The 17,298-nt window shown below is 38.4% G+C and overlaps 1 protein-coding gene across 1 annotated transcript in view; it reads left to right on the top strand.

The window, feature by feature from the left end:
* The window catches only part of atp1a2a (ATPase Na+/K+ transporting subunit alpha 2a), a 58,453-nt gene extending 42,351 nt beyond the window's left edge, over nucleotides 1-16,102 (top strand). The window contains exons 19-24 of the mRNA XM_055025267.1: nucleotides 4,127-4,250; nucleotides 9,206-9,351; nucleotides 9,446-9,576; nucleotides 10,463-10,564; nucleotides 10,805-10,896; nucleotides 15,739-16,102. Coding sequence (XP_054881242.1) covers nucleotides 4,127-4,250; nucleotides 9,206-9,351; nucleotides 9,446-9,576; nucleotides 10,463-10,564; nucleotides 10,805-10,896; nucleotides 15,739-15,767 — 624 coding nt within the window. The 3' untranslated portion in view covers nucleotides 15,768-16,102. The remainder of the gene's footprint in view (nucleotides 1-4,126; nucleotides 4,251-9,205; nucleotides 9,352-9,445; nucleotides 9,577-10,462; nucleotides 10,565-10,804; nucleotides 10,897-15,738) is intronic.
* Nucleotides 16,103-17,298: the final 1,196 nt, after the last annotated feature.

Here is a 17,298-nt window from a genome sequence, read left to right on the forward strand (position 1 = left end):
TCCAGTGGATACACGCTTCAAAGTTTTCTGGCCACCCTGGCATCAGTCGCACCATTGGGCTAATAAATCGGAGGTCTGGTGGGAATCGGTACACAAGGACGTGAAGGAGTACGTCTCGGCCTGTGTGGTCTGCTCCCGCAATAAGTCGTCGAACCATCATCCTGCGGGCCTCCTTCAGCCACTACCCATACCCCGACGACCCTGGTCCCACATCGCGGTCGACTTTGTCACTGGACTACCTACCTCTAAAGGTAAGACTACCATTCTCACCATCGTCGATCGCTTCTCCAAGGCTTGTCATCTTGTTCCTCTCCGTAGATTGCCTACTGCCACCCAGACTGCCATGCTTCTGATTAAACATGTGTTTAAACTCCATGGCATTCCTCAGGAGATCCTCTCAGATCGTGGTCCCCAGTTTGTCTCTCAGGTTTGGCGCCAATTCTGTTCTGCCTTGGAGGCCAAGGTGATGCTCACTTCTGGTTACCATCCTCAAACCAACGGACAGACAGAGCGCATGAATCAAGAACTAGAAGCTACCCTGCGGTGCCTGACCTCCACCAATCCTGACGACTGGGCCCAGTACCTTCCCTGGGTTGAGTATGCGCACAACAGTCACATCTCTGCAGCCACAGGTCTTTCTCCTTTTGAAATAGTGCTGGGTTACCAGCCACCACTCCTGCCCTCTGATGAAACGACAATCTCTGTTACCTCTGTTCAACACCACATTCGTAGAAGTCGAAAGATCTGGAAAGACACCATAGATGCGCTCACCAACACCACTGCACGCAATAAACGCCTGGCGGACCGCAGGAGGACTCCTGCTCCTAATTACACCATAGGTCAAAAGGTGTGGTTGTCTACACGCGACATCCCCCTCAAGGCGATGTCCAAAAAGTTGTCTCCCAAGTTCATAGGCCCTTTCGAGGTGTCGTCAGTTATCAGCCCATCTGCCGTACGTCTTCGTCTTCCTCCGTCCCTGCGCATTCACCCAACCTTTCATGTGTCCCAGATTAAGCCTGTCCTTTCTAGTGACCTTTGCCCTCCGGCCGAACCCCCCTCCCGCCCGTATCGTCGATGGCCATCCGGCCTTCTCCGTCCGCCGGGTCGTCGCCTCCCGGCGGGGGTCGGGGTTTCCAGTACCTCGTTGACTGGGAGGTTATGGTCCAGAGGAACTCCTGGGTGCCTGGATCGTTTATTTTGGATCCCTCCCTCATTAGAGACTTTTGGGACTCCCAGCCCTCCTCTTCTGCTCGGCCGCCGGGTGGCGTCCATTGAGGGGGTACTGTCAGGGTCTGTGTTTTTGTTTCTTTTAGTTTTTTTCCTTTTTTTTTTGTTGTGTCTCCCTGGAGCACCTGCTGCTTCTCATGGCATCCACCAGGTGCCGCTAGGATGCAGAGCCCCTGGAGTTGTGCCATGTCAACCCCGTCGACACACCTGCAGCTTGTTCTGAGGGCTCAGCCTGGGTGTTTATAGGAGCGGCGGAACGACTCCTCTCCGCCTGAGTGTTTTGTTTACCTCGGTGAACCCGCCGTCTCCCTGTTGATTCCCTGAGTGGGCCGTCTGCCCCGGAACCCTTAGCCTCCAGATTTACTCGGTCGCCTCGGACGCCTCTCCAGGAAAGCAGGACTCCCTGACCGAGCTTGGATCCACCTGGAGGTGCCTTGGCCTGGGCCTTGACGAATCTCGTTCTGATCGCTCTACCTGTCCGGCCTCCCACCAGCCCAGTTCTCCAGTGCTCTGCCAGCCGTCATACTCACACCTCCAAAGTAAGATCCAATCTGTTTATCCCGGAGAGTCTCTCCTACCCGCTAACTAACCCGAACCATCTCATTGACAGTCTGACGAACCGGTGACCCGTTCCAGAAACCATCCCTCTTTCCTTTTCCCTCAAACTCAATAAATCATCATTGTTCATTAACCGCTTACCTGATTGTGTCCTTGCATGTGGGTTCGAAACCTTAGAGACACCATGACACCTGGAGGTTAAAAAAAAGAGCAACTGTTTGGTTCAATTTGCTCTTTCTATCAGTGGGGGAAATTTGCTTTTGGCTTTTTGCCGACGTCCATTTGTTCGAGCAGAACAAAGGCCGGGTGACACTCACATGCAGATTTACATTTCACATGCCTGCCATTTCCAGATGCCAGTCTCTGCTTTGTATTTCCAGTTGCAACAAAAAGAGTTGCTGGCATGCTGCTTGCCTGAGGGGCGTAATCCATCATTACAGAAAGAAAGGAATCACAGAATGAAAAATTCAGAGGGACTTTTCTGCTCATTACTTTAATTTTTGTATTTTGTCAGCCATCAAAACACCAGTAGGCAGTAGAAAATGGCACATCCTAAAAGGCTGGAGTTAAAAGTTAGTAGGTAGATGTGTTATAATTTCGCACTGGAAACTGAAGACAAGCTTTCATGTCTTGGGAAATTGTCCATTTTTTAAAAACCTTTTTCATATTTTGTCACTTTACTAAAAAGTGTCTCCATCCATCATCTATACCTGCTGGCCCTTGCAGGGCCACAGGAGGAGTTCATAGTGATAATTTGTCATTAGTTTTTAGATTTTATGTAATAGATAAACACAATGTGGAGCATAATCCTGGAGTCACAAATGGATACATGATTTTACAACATTTTATTTACAAATATGGAAAAGGTGTAGTTAGTTGAGCCACGTACTTCTGTAGTTACAGCTGCAGGTTTATTTTTGGATTATAACTCCAGCATTGCATTGACCTAAACCATTTTGTTAGTTTATTTGTTTTACAATCAAGCAAAGGTTATCCCTGACTCGTTTGGAAGCTCTTTGTTCCTTAATGTTCTCTAACAAGCCTCGTTTTCATAGAAAATCTGAATTAATTCAGTTCAAATTACTTCATTTATCCAAAAGGGAAATTAAATCTAATTACACACAAGTGATCTCCATTTTCTTACCAGATGTTTTCTGGAAGTAATTGGCTCACTGGATTTTATTAAGGAGTAACAGAATAAAGGGGATGAGTAATTGGCCAATTTATTTGAGATTTTTACTTGTAAAAGATAAAAGCTGTGTTCTGTATAATTCACAATTGTGTGCTACTTTGTGCACAACAAACCCTAATAAGATATATTGAAATTTCTCATTATGATGTGGCAAAATGAGAAAAGGTCCAAGAGATATGAATTGTTTTGCAAAGTTTGCTGTCTTCCTATTACTCTAATTTTGCTTCAGGTGTGGGATAATGGATCCTGGATATTGTTAATATGATCAGCATTATTATATTAATTGACATTTACATTGAAATCTATAAGTAATGGGGAAGGAACATCTGGATATTTTTGAACCAACATGAAAAAAGAGCATTTTCGTGCAGAAGAGTTGAAAAAGTGTTCATGTTGAAGTGCACAGTTAAAATTACTGATTTCCCGTGTCTGCCAGTAATAGTGTTAACAGCTTGTTTACAGCTTAAAGCAACTCCTGGCTACAGGCTCAAGGACTCTGCAGAGGTTTTGCAGTGACGACCAGCACATGGAGTCTACTCTGATTATTTTTAGCAAGCAAAGGAAAGAGCGACTGAATCACGACGTTTATCTTCATGCTTGAGGACGCCTTATGAGAGACATTTGAAGACTGAACATCATTTCATGTGCACTTTTAAAAGCAGACAGAAAAATGTCTGTCAGACATTTTGTTCCAGCTTCCTCCACGGCTGTAGGTCAGAGGAGAGCAACACCAAAACAAGCGGGATTTGCAGACAACACAGGACGTGTGCTCAGTTTCAAGCAGTGCCAAGTCCCCACCTCAAATCCCATCTAAATCCTGGAGATTTCCTTCCCTAAGTCAAACATATTGCTCTGTTGCTCACCTAGTAAACCCAGCCAATATGAGATCTTTATTACAGGAACTTTTTTACCCTTTTGTTTTATGAATCTCCTGAAATTCATCTCATCCACACCTCCCTCTGTAATTGTCGTTGCTTTCTCTTTCCTCTACTTTTGCCCTCTCTCTTCCTCTCCCACTGCACAGTGATTGCATGATTATATCAGAAATAAGTCTGGTCCAACCTGCCTTTTTAAGGATGCAGCAAAACAAATTCCTGCATGTTTATTGTTCTGATGTAAAGTAAGCTCTTTTCTCCCTTGTTCCTGCAGGTTCCTGCTATCTCCTTAGCTTATGAGTCGGCTGAAAGTGACATTATGAAGCGCCAACCAAGAAATCCGAAAACAGACAAGCTGGTCAATGAGCGCCTCATCAGCATGGCGTACGGACAGATAGGTCTGTTCTCCCAAATCTATAAGCCTTCTCAGCAGATCTTAAACCTAAATCACTGTGACAGGCCTCTTGTATTGACTTTATGGAGATAATAAACATTTCTGTCATAAAAACTTAAATACTGACATTCATCATAAATTCTGGCACCAGTAAATGTTTAGGTAGGTGCAGTTACAGAAATAGAACCAGAGGTGAGGAGACGTTTCCTTGGTTTTCTTGTAATTCTTGTGACATTTACAGCAAATTGAGAGTGGCAAGTGCAGCTATTAGCACAACTTAATTTTGGTCATGTTTTACTGGTTGGCGCCTCTCTTGAACACGTGCTTCTTATCTCTGGTTTTATTTGGTTTGGGAATTGTGAAGGATCAAAGGCTGGCCCAATTTCATACGCTGTTAAATAGGGCAAAAATATGACAGGGCTTCACTTAAAACTGAATGAGCTCAGAACAGCCGACAACGAGCATCAATTCTGGGCCTTAATTCCCGTAAAATGAAGGTGGAAAGGTTTGCAAGACACAGCAGATCACATTTATTAAAGACCCATGTAGCGGGAGGACAGGCGGATTTAAATGTTTAACTGAAGAGACCCAAAGGTGACACCTAACAAGTACATAAGCAGAATTAACAAAATGAACATGATCGAAATCTACCTAATCAAATCTAATTTATTTATGTAGCACATTTCAAGCTGCAATATGCAACTTTTATAATACATTTGTTGTCACTATGTAGTGATACAGATAGTCTGCGATAAAAATCAAGCTCCTCTGCCTTCTCCCAGTGCTCCCAGTACTTACTAGAAACAACCAATCGAATCCAGGAGGTGGGTCTTTTGAAAAGACATGTTTCACGGGTCTGAAAAAGTGATGTTTGTGAATCATCTTGTCTAGTTGTGTCTTAGAAATTCGTCTCTTTATTGATGCACTTCTACTGAATAATGTATTTGGGATCAATATCTTTGACTAAGATGATTAAAAGAAATCAGCATACTCAAATATGGATACACAAACAACAACATAAAGGTTTTGAATTTGCCAAAACATGTAACTTTTATTGACATAACTTTCAAACTGTTTTTTTTTCTTTCTTTTTTTTTTTTACAAAATTTCTACAAATATTAACATCCTTTGGAAGACAAAGAATCTGTTTTATGTTCGCAAACATATTGTATTGGTAGTTTTAATAGAACTAAAATGTTGACTTTTCAAATATGACACCAAGTTTTTAAAATTAATATCCATCAAAAATGAGAAGTTGTCATTTTTACAAGGTCATGTGAACAAGGTCTTTTAGCTGCAGTGAGGGTAAAAAGTGTCTTGTTGAACTGTAAAGGTTGCAGACATCAGCTCTATGAGCTTCTGTATCCTGTGACATGATTTCAGGCCAAATGTCTTCAGTGTCCATTCACTTTTCAAGCATCCAGCATACCAACACGAGTGAAGTCTTAGATAACATAGTGCTAGAGTAAAGAAGTAACGTTATTATTGGGTTATCGCTGCAATATTTAAGTGTCCAACTTACATGTGTGTATGCCAGTGCAGTACACATATGGCAGTTTGACTTAACAGGTGATCATATGTTTATGCAGCATTGTTTCATATTGATTATCCATTCATTGACTATTTACTGTCTCCAGGGATCAATGACCTTCTTGCTGAATGGCTACAGTTCTAACAACTGTGACACCATTCAGTCCATTATTAGCAGTGTTGTACCATTAATTTAGCAAAGTTTGGAAAATGATATATTTTCCATTTTTAAAACAAATCTGTCACTGACACATCAAGGCAGCCAGTTGCCGAAGCTGTCAAGATGCAGGACACACAAAAAAAATTGAAATATTAAAATCAACTGCATCTTGCTTTTCAGAAGTTATTTACCCACATATCGAACACAGATTAATAACCATAAACTCAGCTCTCTGTCAGGCAGCCAGTCAGTTGGGTTCATAGGAGTCTCTGAAATACGATGTCAAGGCATCACATTGAAAATATAACAGCCTACTTCCTAATATTGCAGTCGTTAGCTGTCTGGATCAGCATTACTCCCCCAAAAAAGCAACATTTAGAAGGCTGAAGACAGAGATGTTCACAACCATTACAGCCTGGAAATATAAACTGTTTAGAGATCACAGTCTTTTTGTGCAGGCCTGTTTGACATGTTTCTTTTCCTAAATGCTCCTTAATAACACCGGCTCAGTTGTTATACTGTGCTGTCATACGACAGATGGGAAATGATTTACATGATTGTCTGGAGTGATTAATGGCTCAATATGGATTTGACAGTGATAAAGCAGCTTTTGGAAGTAGGGATTCTTAAAACTTTACACAGCTATTTTTTAGTGTTTGATGTCACTTTTGTCTCTGTCAGACAATGTGAGCTAGATAAAAACATTAGGATATAAAGACCCGATACTCGTATTGTTGAATTCCAGCTCAGTCAACAAAGTCTGTTGGTATCATTTATAATAAAATAACTTACTGCATCATCTGTTCTCTTTGCAACCTTGGTAGAAAAAGCCTAAGTAGCTTAATCTCAAACTGAAAAATTTAAATAGCCAATCTGTAACATAAGTACATTTATTCTGATGGGGATAAACAAGTGTTAAAAAATATAATTTCCAGTAGAATCAAGCGTACAACAGTTAATAGTCTATGAACCCTGGAGTTTTCTATAAAATGTCACAAATGTGTGCTGCAAAAAGGGGAAGCTCTTGCATGATTCAGGTTTTCTGCGGGATTTAGATCTGGAAAACTGAGATGGTCGTGGAAGATGGTTGTATAAATTGACTTGTCCAGATGTTTGGATAATTATTCTGCTTTGAAAATCAATGATTAACCATTTCAGTTTATGGCAGAGACCAACAGATTTTTTTTTTTAAATGTCCTTCAGAGACGTCATGATTTTGACAAGCTTTCAAGAAACAAGCCCACAGCATCATAAGGCCTTTACCATACCTAACAGTTGTGGACAAATTCATCACTTGTTTCATTCCAGAATCTTCTGGTTCATCTGCTCCATTTTAAAAAGTATCTAATGAAAACAATCCTCTGTCATATTTTATTTACATCACAAGGAAACAGAACACAGTGGATTGCCAAATAAAAACATTATTTTCAAATAAATTACATTTCATTGATCACATTTAGCTGAGGTGGCAGTTATAGTAGCACTGGTGTTTTTGTGAGAATAATTTATTTCTTACCATAAGACGTTTGTTCTCAGCTGAATAAATGTTCTCACGTTAAAAGATGGATTTTCCTCCACTGCTTGTTCCAAAACTCCTTTTTCAGGGACTCAATTTCTTCCAAATTTTACATGCTTTATATTTTTGACTCCTTCATTTGCGAGTCAAAGTACAGAAATGTGAGACAGAAACAGAAATGTGAAACAACTGTGGAAGATAAACTGAAATGGGTCTGCAACGTAACCGAGCAGCTCACACCTCCAACCTCCTGTTGTTCCAGGTTTGAAAGTATTCAACCAAATCAGCAGCATTTAATCAGTTTGAGTCATTAGCTGAAATATTCATTGTATACATCATCACAATTGTCAGAGTTGGGAACGACTGGCCTGGAACGGATCTAGTTGAGAACTTTTGACAAGACTTGAAATTTAATGTTCACAGACATTCTCCCTTCTGCCAAAGCTTGAGCTATTTTGCAAAGAGGAATATGGGAAAAGACTGTAAATGTGGAAAGCTGGTCGAGGAAAAAGGCTCGCAGCTGCAGTTGCAGTTTAAAATGGGTTCTGTTGCCCTCTCAGCATTGCCTGAGGAGGCCACATGCAAACACACACCACATTTTTTATGTTTGTATGTGCAAAAAAGTGGTAATAATGTATCATTCTACTTCACAACACAATTAAGAAGTTTGTGATGGTTTAACACAAACTTCTTCATAAAATCCTAATAAAAGATACGTAAGATTTGATTCCAATGTAACAAAATGTGACATTGGAATCATGGACTGTTCACACTGGACTGTTCATATGTTCTTTGTAAATATACCACCTGCTGCAAGGAGTTACAAATAAACTAAAGTTACAAAATAACTTTAGGGGTGTTCTGTGGTGACGCAGGGTTAAGCACAACCCTCATTGGGAGGGCTTAGTCCTTGGCAAAGCTGTCACAGGTTCGATTCCTGGCCTGGCGACCTTTGCCGCATGTCCTCCCCTTCTGTCATTACCCACTTTCCTGTCAATTAACTATCAATTAAAGGCCACTAGAGCCAAAAAATTATAAAAAAGACAAACCTTTAATCAGTTGGCACCTTTAAGCCACAGCAGAACAAAAACCATTGTGCAAACAGTGCAAAAGACATTTCCGCAAAATTCCTCCAGTGTTTTTCATACAGGTCAATACAACCTGACAGAATATAAATTGTGAATAGAAATAAATGATTTTAATTTCTGACAGATTTGTGCGAAATCTGGAGACAACCGTATTAATCATGATGAATTGTGTTTGGAGCAACTAATGGACAATAAATGAATTTTCTATGCTAACGTGACATGGCATTTGTCTCTATTTTCTTTACATTAGAGTCTATCTGTTGCTGTAAAGGGGCATGAAACACAGATTTACATTTGCAAAATTATCATATGTACAGAGAAAATGAAATACTGACAAATAAATACTGTAGTCTTAGCTAGTTGTAACTAATATATATATATATATATATATATATATATATATATATATATATATATATATATATATATATATATATATATATATATATATATATATATATATATATATATATATTATATATATATATATATATATATATATATATATATATATATATATATATATATATATATATATATATATATATATATATATATATATATATATATATATATATATATATATATAGATATAGATATATATATATAGATATATGTTTATTAGTGTTGGTGCCTTCTTAAGAAGTGTTTATTCTTCCCTCTAGGTATGATGCAAGCTCTGGCTGGATTTTTCACCTACTTTGTGATCTTGGCTGAAAACGGCTTCCTCCCAAAAGACCTGGTGGGCATCCGCATCACCTGGGATGACCGCGAGTTCAATGACCTGGAGGACAGCTATGGGCAGCAGTGGGTAAGGGGCAGCAGCACATAGTCGCCAGCATGGCTTTGTGAATATTGGGATTTTCATTTAAAAGCAAATAAAACCTGCTTTTCCAACTTTGCAGACGTATGAACAGAGGAAGATCATTGAATTCACCTGCCACACGGCCTTCTTTGCCAGCATTGTGGTTGTCCAGTGGGCTGATCTGATCATCTGCAAGACCAGGAGGAATTCACTCTTTCAGCAAGGCATGAGGTAAGTAATCATCAGAACTGTTATTGGTTTTATTGTGATGAAAGAAGCAGAGCATATGCATCACAAATGTTTACATAAATGGAAAGTATGGATTTTTGGAAATCTTACTTCTCCGGATGTTGGTTTTCATTGTGTAGTCATTTCATTGTGTAGTTTTTTTTTTAATTATTGGAAGGGATGTAACAGTATGAAAATATGGGCCGAAATGGATATCTAGTATTGCTGCTATGGTCAATAATCAATAGGTTTTGATATTATATCTCCTTTCCCACCCTTACAACATTGGGAAATGGACACCCCAATCACATTGCTTCTGTGCTTGTCACATGACCAAAACTGGACATCCACTGCCTTCCTTCTCCTGACACACAAATGGAAAATAGATGGAAATCAATATCTGTTAATATCGACCTAGTTTTACTTATCGGACCTGCAAAAACACAAAATCTTACCAAGTTTTCTTGGTCTAGTTTCTCACACAAATATCTGAGTACATTTGAAATCAGACAAAACTAACTTGGAAGTAACTTTTTAGCAAAATATAGAAGCTTGTTTTAAGTGAGTAATGTCTTAATTTTGATGAAAAGGTAATAATCCTGTGGAACAAGACATTTATAATATGGGGGAAATGGCTTGTTTCACCAGCAGATTATTTCACATATATCTAATACTTTTTGATAAATATTAAGGAATTGTGTACATAAAACAAGCTCCTACCTTGTGCAGAAAATAGCTTGTAAGTTAGTTTTGCATTACTAGGAATCCATGTGCATAAGTAATAATCATAAAACATGATGACTGTTGCTTTATTTCAAGCTGTGTTCTTAGTGGCATGTACATCTTGTCTTTTCTATTTCTAATGTATTTCCTAATGTGTGTGCAACAGGAACAGGATCCTGATCTTCGGGTTGTTTGTAGAAACGGCCCTGGCTGCCTTCCTCTCTTACTGCCCTGGGATGGACGTGGCCCTGCGCATGTACCCCATGAAGTATGCACCGTATACACACGTCTCCACTGAACCGAAAAATAACCCCTTGAAGACCTAATAGCTTGCCATTAGCCTGTTACTCTCAACTTCAAATGAAGTCTCTGATCTTTTTAAACACCACTTTGTTAGCCCCTTAATATTCAGAAATGACTGCAGTCAGTTTAACAATTTGCCTGTGACTCTTCTCTGTTTGCGTTCGCCTTCCCTCCTCCCTGACTCCATTTTTCTTGTTGCTCTCAGGATGCTGTGGTGGTTCTGTGCCTTTCCCTACAGCCTGCTCATTTTTGTTTACGATGAAATCCGTAAATTCATTCTGCGGAGAAGCCCAGGAGGTAAGCAGTTTTAAGGATGAAAAGGTTTTCAGCTCATTTGTTTTTATTGGATGAAAAATTAAGTAAGGAAACAACAGTTTAACATCCCTTTTGCCCATTTGCTATTTTCCACTAAAACTGTGGCTCTCGTCTATTGCTCATGTCTCAGCTTTCCAAACTGTCTGTGTAAAAAGTAAATGCTCCAAATAAGACTTTCCTCTTTTAATTTGAAACTCTAATGGCATTAAAGTCCTAAAATCTCCATGCACATGAAGCCCTTCTGCAGCAGATATTGCGCTGTGTACGCTGCTATGCAATTTATCAAGTACGTTCTAGAAGATGTGATTAAACAGACACAGCACTTTGCTATGTACGTCTTTTCAGCCAATAATTAAAAATTTTAAATCCTCATTCATCCACCTGTAAGCTTCTTGGAGGCAGCAACAGCTTTCAGTGTCTTGCTCAAGGACACATTCACAAATTACAAGACTAGTTTTTAGATATTGTTTTCAGCTGGATGATGAGAAACATCTCAGGAAATCAGGCACAACTAAAAAACAGAATGAAATTAACCATGCATAAATATACAAGTGAGGGTTACAGCAGCATACAGTACACTCACCTCAGTGTGAATGTAGTGTTAAAATCAATATAAATCTGAAACTTTATGAAATGACCTGATTGCTTACTTAACTTGTTTAATTTATAACCAATTCGAAAACTTTCATTTTAAAGTTATTTTAAAACTATTGATAATTTTGTACAGATTAGTCTGTTTTTCTAATTTAAGATAATCCTTTTACCATTCTTACAAAGCACTGTACACTGTTCCATAAGGAATCCACATATCAAAATGCTATAGTGAAGGAAATAAGTATTTGATCCCCTGTTGATATCCAAGGTTGCTCTCTTAGGAGCAAAAAACTTTATTGGTACATAATATGGTCCTTTCATGTACAGAATATCAAAAGAAATTACGAGAAAATACATCACATAAAAGTTATTAGCGTTTATATGTTATTGAATGAAATATATTTCATTTCTTGTCCAATCTGAACTCAGAATGTGGTGAAGAAATGTCGGTGAGCACAGCACTAAGATATTTTCTGTAGGCGGTCACCAGGTTTTCATGCATCTCAGGAGGGATTTTAACCAACTACTCTGTAAAGAAACTCTCTAAATCCTTTAGGTTTCTTTCCTGCTGCTTGGCAACTGGAACCTTCTGCTCACATCATTGATTTTCTGTTAGACTAAAGTTCCTTTTTTACCCCCCAACTGAACATACCCGGCCACTCCATAACCTTAACATGGCTCCTCTCTGGCTCCATCATTGCTGTCCTAGCAGTGTATCTTGGGTTATACTGTCATGCAGGAACATTTATCCATAACCCATCTTTTGACTGGTGGCCATTTTAGGGTATATTCACTCCAGAAAAGTCCTTTGGTCCTTTTGTTTGGTCTGGACTGAAAGCAGACTTTATTTTTTTCATTTTGCGTGGTTTGCTTTCATATTGTGCTTATTTGCAAGTGGTCTATAATTTGCAAACAAAGCCATGCTGGTGACGATAATTACTCCCACTAAACAGAAATGAAAGACCCAGAAAAAACAAATATGGAAGTCCTGCGTAACTGCAATACCACTTTGAATGAGCAGCTCATTAACCATATGTATCGCAATGGGGTATTTCTTATTTTGGAACAGGGTCTATAAATGCTGCTGCAAGCTGAATCAGGGAGATCCTCCATGTGTCCTGACCCGTAACATGCTGGCAGCAGCATCACTAAGCAGGAAATGGTGCACTTTTATCACAGCCTGTACAACCAGTAGTAACATTAGCAACATGGAAGAATTTGTTTTGACCAAAATGCCAAGCAATGGTGAATTGTGAAGTCCAAAAAGACAGTCGGGTCGTATCAAGGCACAATCTCTTACAAAGAACTTTTGATTTTAGTTTTTACTACAAATATCTTAGCACACTTGAAATGAGAAAAAAACTAACTTAGCAAGATACATGAGCTTGGTTTAAGTAAATAACTCCTTAAATTCATTGACAGATTATTTCACTTATAACAACACATTTTTGCCATATAAATACATTTTTGCCAAACCATACCGAAGTTCGTTTGGAAACTTCGGTATGTGAAGTATGTGAGTCTTGGTTTGGTTGATTGAGGATTTGCATTGTTATATTCTCACCTGCACAAAAGGTCTGGACCAATGGGTTAAACAAAGTCTGGTCCATTTAAAGTGAGCTAATTGTCTTAAAAGCTCTCAGCTTCTCAAAAATCTCTGGTTGATGTTTGCGGTATCCATCTACCTTGATCTGTCCATGGTGGTTGGCATTAAAGAAACTGATTATGTGAATATATATATATGCTAATAAATACTTGATTCATCTGTGTGTAACATGGCAACATAACCAATCTCTAGGTGGTATAACTCTGGTTTTGTTATTTGCTTGATTATATGCAAACCAATTTTTATGTAATGCATCATTTTGTTAGAAATTTATGTTAATACTGTCTTTTTAAAATAAAATAAAACTACTATAATGTGCTTTTTTTTTTGCAAGTGAGCAAATGTAGAAAATAAGCAAGGAATCAAATACTTATTTTCCACTCTGAATTTGTCATGTTTTTTGTGGGCTTCTATAGCAGAAACAAATCATCAGTCAATCAAGCAAAAATTGATGCAGTTTGTTCGTGTGTCATTGTTCCTCAGTTTGAACCAGAATGAATAATAAAAATGATGTAACTTAGTGATGAATTGCTGAGAAATTAGTCACAATTATGGGTTATTACTGTCAGCTTTTATTTTGGTGAAATGCAAAAGAGAACTGGTTGGGATGCAGGAATATTCAGCACCGGTTGCAGCTGTGTCATTGAAAAGTCCCATCGTGTGAATAAAGCAAAGGGAGTAACCTACCTTTAGTCTCTGACATGAATGAATGGCATCATTGTTAATTTTAGGATGCATTGTGAAACAGGATCTGCATTCATTTTCCATTTAAAAATTTCTATCAATCCAAGCTGTAATAAAAAAGAAACCAGAAGCCTGATGGTTGGTAAATGCAGCTGAAAACTATCAGGAATCTCGTAGAATGCAATCGATTCAAGCCTATTTCCTAGGGTATAAAAGCTGCTGCCTGTGCAACACTGGAATGGTTATTGTTTGTCTCTCAAGTTTGATTTCTAACAAAATAGCATTTAAATGCTGTTGTGTCAGGACAGTTTGTTCAGGATTCCTGTTTAATAAAAGGAGCATAAAATGAAATCTCTGTTGGTGAAATTCAAACATCCTCTTGATGGCTGAAATTGAATTTGCTCTGAAGCTCAAGCCAAATGCTGCGTGTGCACCAGATTGTGATCAGAGTTTTGAGAAACCTCTTAGATCACTGTTTACAGTCTAGAGGATAAACAAAGAAATGTAAAAAAACAACAACAACAAAAAACATGGCTGTCCAGTCCAGCTGATGTCTTGAGTTGAATTCAACGAAGGTCCTAGAATGCTGACCCTTGTCCTCCAATGTCTCTGGTTATTCAGCCTTTTTGATGGATGTCAAGGCTTTTTTGGGTCATGCAGAAATTATTTCAGCTCCGCTTTGTTTGCCCCTACAACTGAAGAATCTGTTTTGCCCCAGAGGAGTTTGCCAATTGTTGCAAGGTTCTAGTGGGAAGAAAAAGCTCATCCTGAGCAAGAATTACATATTCTTTCAGATCTTTAAATTATTTTATTGAACTTTTCTGCTTTTCAGGGTGGGGTGATAGTACAACATACAACTTCAATGAAGTTTCAAAACAACCACTGGCTATAACATTTTTTCAACACTGAAATTAAATTATATATTATGATTGCTGACCAATGTTTTTGCATGTTTCCATTTGTATTATTGATAAAGTTATGAGTGGAAGATCTCCTTGCGTACGCCCTAAATTTTTAGTAGCTTCATAGATTTTCTTTAGCAGATTCAAGTCATGACTCTGACTGTATCAAAACTGGTTTATTTCAAGGCTACAAAGAAAAAAATCTTTTTTTGTATCACAAGCCACAATAACAACCAGATCTTTCCATTGGTGCAAACCACAAAGAAGAAGATGACAGGAAGTAATTTGGAGTATTATGGCACGGCGAGGTTTAAAAAAGAAATATTTATTGTGTAACTAAACTTTTTCACATGTTATTCAAATGAAACACCAAAATTGCTAAATTAAATGTTTTAGCGGAATATTGTCAAAGCTTTTTGCAGATTTGTACTTGAAACACAGCTACTCATTTAAACAAGTCGAAGTTTAAAGCACAGACTTTGGAATACAACAAACACTCAAACAATCTTTTTCTGGCAAGCCAATTTGATCTTCCAGTTGTATTCTGTGTTGAAGCCCAGCGCAGTGGTTATCCTGTTTGCCAACGAGCTAATATCCAATATGTCAAACTCAGGCCAGGAAATAAACATACCTGATCACCCATCAACAGAGCCAATGCCAAATGATTGGAGAGGAAATTAAAGCAGGCTGATGAAGACTCTTGAGATATGCCCTGAAGATCATCCGTACGATATAGAAACCTTACAATGGCTGAAAATCTGCTCTCTGCCAGTGCGTCTCAGCTGATGAGGGGCAAGACGTGGGCAGACAAATACAATCCATGCTGACAGTTAATCATTTCTGTTAATCTGTGTGTCACGGGCTGCTGATCAGACTCTGAGTTATAACGGGATTCATTTGGAAATGTACGAAGAGAAAGGCAATGAGATGAATACAAATAGAGAGATACAATGGGTTATTATGAAACCTGTCATTTTTTTTGTTCCCTGACACTTTTCCTCTTTTTTCTCCCTCCCTCTCTCTCTTGGTTTCTTCCAGGTTGGGTGGAGCAGGAGACGTATTATTAACATTCAGAAAATGTCAGTTTGCATCGTGTGTGTATGTGTGTTTTACTTCCGGGCTTTGTGAGGGTGAAACTGCGTGTGTGGCTGTCAGATGTAATATTGCATGGATCAGTTCACAAATCCGATTATCATAAAATACTGCTGAAAAAAGGCTTGTGAGTTGTTCCTTTCTCCTGTTTCATCAGAAAACATTTATAGCGAGATGATGTTCTTGTGCACCTTTGTGCCTTATGTAAACTCTTACTGAAGTGATGTATTGTGACCTTTGCGTGAAAAGCAACAGTGAATGATTTTCATCAGTTTGAAAGTTTTCAAATAAAATGGATTACTGTCTATGACTCTTTGTTGTTGACTGTCATTCATTTTTATTGCACAGAAAACACCAGCGTTCTCCTTTCACATGCATGAATTGCTACCTCCAGGTCACTTCAGAATGTCCCTGTGGATCTCTTCAATTTATCCACGACTTTTTGTCCCTTTTTGAGAGCTATGGCAGCAGCGTTCCCTCTAATGGACCATTCACTAAACTAATGTTTGGTAGGCTATGGGATTGATCATACAACAGATTTTTAAAGTAGCTTACTAACAGTGCAATTTTTCACCAAGTATAAGTATCGTGCTGTTTATATTAAACATTCAATGTAATATTGCTCCTGGGCATTATTATCTTTGAACAGTGTTGCTTAGTATAGTGTGTGTGTGTGTGTGTGTGTGTGTGTGTGTGTGTGTGTGTGTGTGTGTGTGTGTGTGTGTGTGTGTGTGTGTGTGCGTGTGTCGGGGTGTGTGTGTGTGCGTGCGTGCGTGCGTGTGTGTGTGTGTGTGTGTGTGTGTAAATGTGACATACAGAGGACCACTTTTACAACATAAATAAAAAAAGGTCATTTGTGGAAAGTGAGGATGTTTTTCTGGTCTTCACTTTTTTTTCAGTTGTACTGAACTCTATTAGTTAGCTCTAGATGTATAATGTGAATTAAGTTTGGTACTGGTCTAATCCTAAGACTAGGAATAGACCAGTACTGGAAAAGTCTGGGTTAGACATAAATGCAGTTACTAAAATGAAAGGAACTCAAACAGCTTGAAATACAACATGCTCTTTATTCTAAAACTCAAGTCTAAATCTGATAAGATATTAATGTAAAAACAGTGTGGAAAAAACCCCTCACTTGACGGACACATTTGCATTTTATTTAAACACCATGTTCACTCCAAATATTGCCAAGAAAAATGCATCTAATGAAATAAAAGTCTAATTCATTTAAATTCTGCAAAATACAAAATCATGTAGGTCAGGGACATATTCATGTTATTTTTTATTTTCATATTTTCATCAATATTTTTTTTCACATAGTACAAATAAGTCTTTAAAGGTTGAAAAAGAAAAAAATATTCCTCGATGGATATTTCCAACAAAGACTTTCTTTGAACTTCAAACCATCCCAAGACTCATCCTCTTTAGGCTGCTCTTTTTTCATATGAGCAATCATGCTTGAAATATTTCCAATTATTAAAGGAATTCAGGGAGTCCTCTAGGAGA

Source organism: Poeciliopsis prolifica, unplaced genomic scaffold, assembly GCF_027474105.1.
Source record: "Poeciliopsis prolifica strain line A6 unplaced genomic scaffold, Auburn_PproV2 SCAFFOLD141, whole genome shotgun sequence".
Taxonomy (NCBI): Eukaryota; Metazoa; Chordata; class Actinopteri; order Cyprinodontiformes; family Poeciliidae; genus Poeciliopsis; species Poeciliopsis prolifica.